The sequence below is a fragment of the Macadamia integrifolia genome, chromosome 5 (assembly GCF_013358625.1).
Source record: "Macadamia integrifolia cultivar HAES 741 chromosome 5, SCU_Mint_v3, whole genome shotgun sequence".
Classification (NCBI taxonomy): Eukaryota; Viridiplantae; Streptophyta; class Magnoliopsida; order Proteales; family Proteaceae; genus Macadamia; species Macadamia integrifolia.
Genome location: NC_056561.1, coordinates 12936728 through 12940061, shown reverse-complemented (window position 1 = coordinate 12940061; position 3334 = coordinate 12936728). Strand labels below are relative to the sequence as shown.

At 37.9% G+C, this 3334-nt stretch overlaps 1 protein-coding gene across 1 annotated transcript; it reads left to right on the top strand.

Annotated features, from left to right (window-relative positions):
• Positions 1-2335: 2335 nt before the first annotated feature.
• LOC122078835 (probable glutathione S-transferase) lies at positions 2336-3204 on the top strand. Its single transcript, XM_042644993.1, has 2 exons — positions 2336-2714; positions 2842-3204. Exons 1-2 carry the CDS (start codon positions 2400-2402, stop codon positions 3184-3186), a joined length of 660 nt encoding a protein of 219 aa, XP_042500927.1. The 5' UTR covers positions 2336-2399; the 3' UTR covers positions 3187-3204.
• The last annotated feature ends 130 nt before the right edge of the window (positions 3205-3334 follow it).

Sequence of the window (3334 nt, the reverse complement as noted above, 5' to 3'; positions counted from 1 at the left end):
GTGCATAACTGCATGGATAAGCTCACATTAACCCATCAATTAGGGACCTAATTCATGATTTTCTTTGGGAGTTATCAGAAAAGAATTGAAATGAAATAATATCAATTCATACAAAAGAAAGGAGCTTCCTTTCTCTTTACCCAACTCACCATTCCAGGAATCCATCCACCAAAATTTGGAAAACCATTTGAGGTAGCAAGATTCACCCTTAATTTAAGCACCTTACCTAGAAAGTGCTTATTAGAGGTGGAATTCTCACTGGCTCAAAACTCTAATCTTTCATTCCCTTAGATGACCAGTGCATTCTATGTAACTCAGCCCCTGAATCTGTGTGGCATCTCTTCCTATCCTACACTTCCTCAAAAATAATTTGGACTGTCAATTCCTTAGGCCTTCAAACCAAATTTATCTTTAATATGAATCTATCCTCATTGATTGGGAATGTGATCAAGAACCCTGCTCTCCATAAACCTGACTTAAATCGTCTATTAAGTATTTCTTGTTTCACATCTTATTTGCTATGCAATGGAAAGTAGAAATCTTTGCATTTTCTAAAAATAGAATCCAATCCCCGTCAACTCTTAGCCAATATCAACCATTGGGAGAAGGATCTTAACCTTCTCTCATTCCATTCTGAAACAATTGCACCCATCAAACCATACAATCCATCATGCACCTTAGGATGTGTTTGGTTACATAATTCGTTAGAAAGTCTTTCTAGTGAAACACGATTCTCTTTTTTTTAAATTGTTAATTTGGTTATTTTTTGAGTTGATTCTACTTAGAAATACTAATTCATTTGAAACACCTTGTAAAGCTAAACGTGGTTCATCTGAAAAATAAGGTAAATAGCAAAACTCATATTTGACACACATAATCCTAGCCCTTATATAAATAGTCCATGTTAAGTGGTGATTCAAAAGAATCACAAAAGTCGGGATGGGTAACCAAACAGTTTTTGAAAAAATCTTAAAAATAAATACGATTCAATAGAAACACTCTCTGTAGACTCATTGCCAAATCCAAAATAAAACTTCAACGATTTCTATCTTAACCCTCCCTCGTCACGTAAATCTATCATTATTTTGGCTGGGAGTTTTGATCACACATCCAAAGGAGGAGGATGGGCAGCAGTGGTTTATCTAACAATCAATTTACTTTGGTCTATAACAATTTCGCATTTACAAGTTCAGTCCAAGAAACTGAGGCAATAATATTGTGGGCTTAGCATTTTTTTTTTTTTTTACCAATGTGTGTGGGTCAACTTATGCGCACGCACAGATGAGGAATCGAATCTAGGATCATGCACCTATCCACACAATCTCAATTAATTCACCCTAACCATCTGGACAATCGACGGATGAAATAACTTAGCAATTTAGTCATTTTCTTGTATCTAAGAAGTGTTGGGATAGGCCCAATTTCGAAAGTGATGAATGATGAATATTGCATTGGTCCACACATTCGATAGAGAAAGAAAATAAAAATGTGAGAATCTTTATCTTATTCCTCTTATCTTTCTTTTTCCGGAGGCAATAGAAGTATTGCACTATTATGGCTCAGTCCAATCCTGGGCAAGACAACTGTTAAAGTATTTATTCACACTTCGATTTTGAGTGAGAAATCTCCTTTTCTTATAAATTCCCTTTTCTCAGATATATGTGAAAACCTCCTAAATTGACATGGTATAAGACTGGGTTCTCTCCGATTTCGTTCAGTTCTATCCTCATTATTCATGTCCTTGTCTAAGGTGATTCTGATCCCTATCCACCTACACATGAGGGGGAGTATTAAAGTATTTAATCTCGCATCAATTTTGAGTGGAAAATCCCCTTTCCTAATCATATACCTATTATAAGAGGAAATATTGCACTAATGGCTACTTCCACCAATCTCTCGAGATGATGATCAGATGGATTATATTTGTCGATCACAAGATGGATCAGCTAAAACTTCTGATCCGATTCCAAGTTTGAAAACTAGCAAATGACCTGAAGCCTTCAACCAGTGACCATGTCCATGATAGAAACAAAGATTTATAGCCATTAATTAATCTTCATTCACAGGCAAGAATTGCCCAATAATTCTACGCTTGGAAAAGGTAATTTAATGCTCGCCATAAAATTCTACAGGGGGATGCGGTGACGAAGTCCAATATTGACCGTAATTGACAGCGTGCTTGACCCAACCCTCCAAGTGTCCCCCAATTCAAAGTCTAGCAACCCACAATGGACCAAAAAGGGTGACTTACCCCCTCAACCACGTCTTAAAACCTCTTTGAACGTCATCAGAACTGCCTATAAATACTGCTACTCTCACCTCAAATCACATAAGTTGTCCAGAACATCAACTGCTTTCTCTGATTTGATATCTAGAAAAAAAGCTAAGTGATCATAACAATGGCGGATGAGGTAGTTCTCTTGAGTTTCTGGCTCAGTCCTTTTGGAATGAGGATCAAAATTGCCTTGGCCGAGAAAGGAATCAAATATGGGTACAAGGAAGAGAACCTGCAAGACAAGAGTCCTCTGCTTCTCAAGATGAACCCTGTTCATAAGAAGGTTCCTGTTTTTATTCATAAAGGCAAACCCATCTGTGAATCCCTCGTCATTGTTCAATACATTGATGAGGTTTGGAAGCAGACATGTCCTTTGCTTCCCTCTGACCCTCACCTCCGAGCTCAAGCCAGGTTTTGGGCTGATTTCATCGACAAGAAGGTTAGATCTCTCTCTCTCTCTCTCTCTCTCTCTCTCTCTCTCCAATTGGTTTATTTGTAATATAAAAGATGAAAATAATCACAATTGACAAAATCCATTAACTGATTGAAGTAATTGGTCTCTGCAGATATTCGAATCTGGTAGAAAGACATGCATGTCAAAAGGAGAAGAGACTGAGGCAGCAAAGAAGGAGCTGATTGAGTCCTTGAAAGTGTTAGAAGGAGAGCTTGGAAAGAAGCCTTACTTTGGAGGAGAGAAGTTTGGGTTTGTGGATTTGTGCTTCATCCCCTTCTACACTTGGTTTTACTCCTATGAAACTTTTGGGAGCTTCAGCATGGAAGTTGAGTGCCCAAAGCTTATTGGTTGGGCTGAGAGGTGCTTGGAGAAGGAGAGTGTTTCAAACTCCCTTGCTGACCAACAGAAGGTCTACCAGTTCTTTGGGCAGATGAGGAAGATGTATGGGATTGAGTAGAGTCAAAGATCAAGAGGAGAATAGGTAAAAGATCAATAAATAAAGTCTGCTACTCTATGAAGCAGGAAGTCTAAAGGGTCTTACCCTTTGTTTTTTGTTTTGCTGAAATGAAAGAGAGAGATTGTGAGCTTTCATTTTTTTTTTTTTT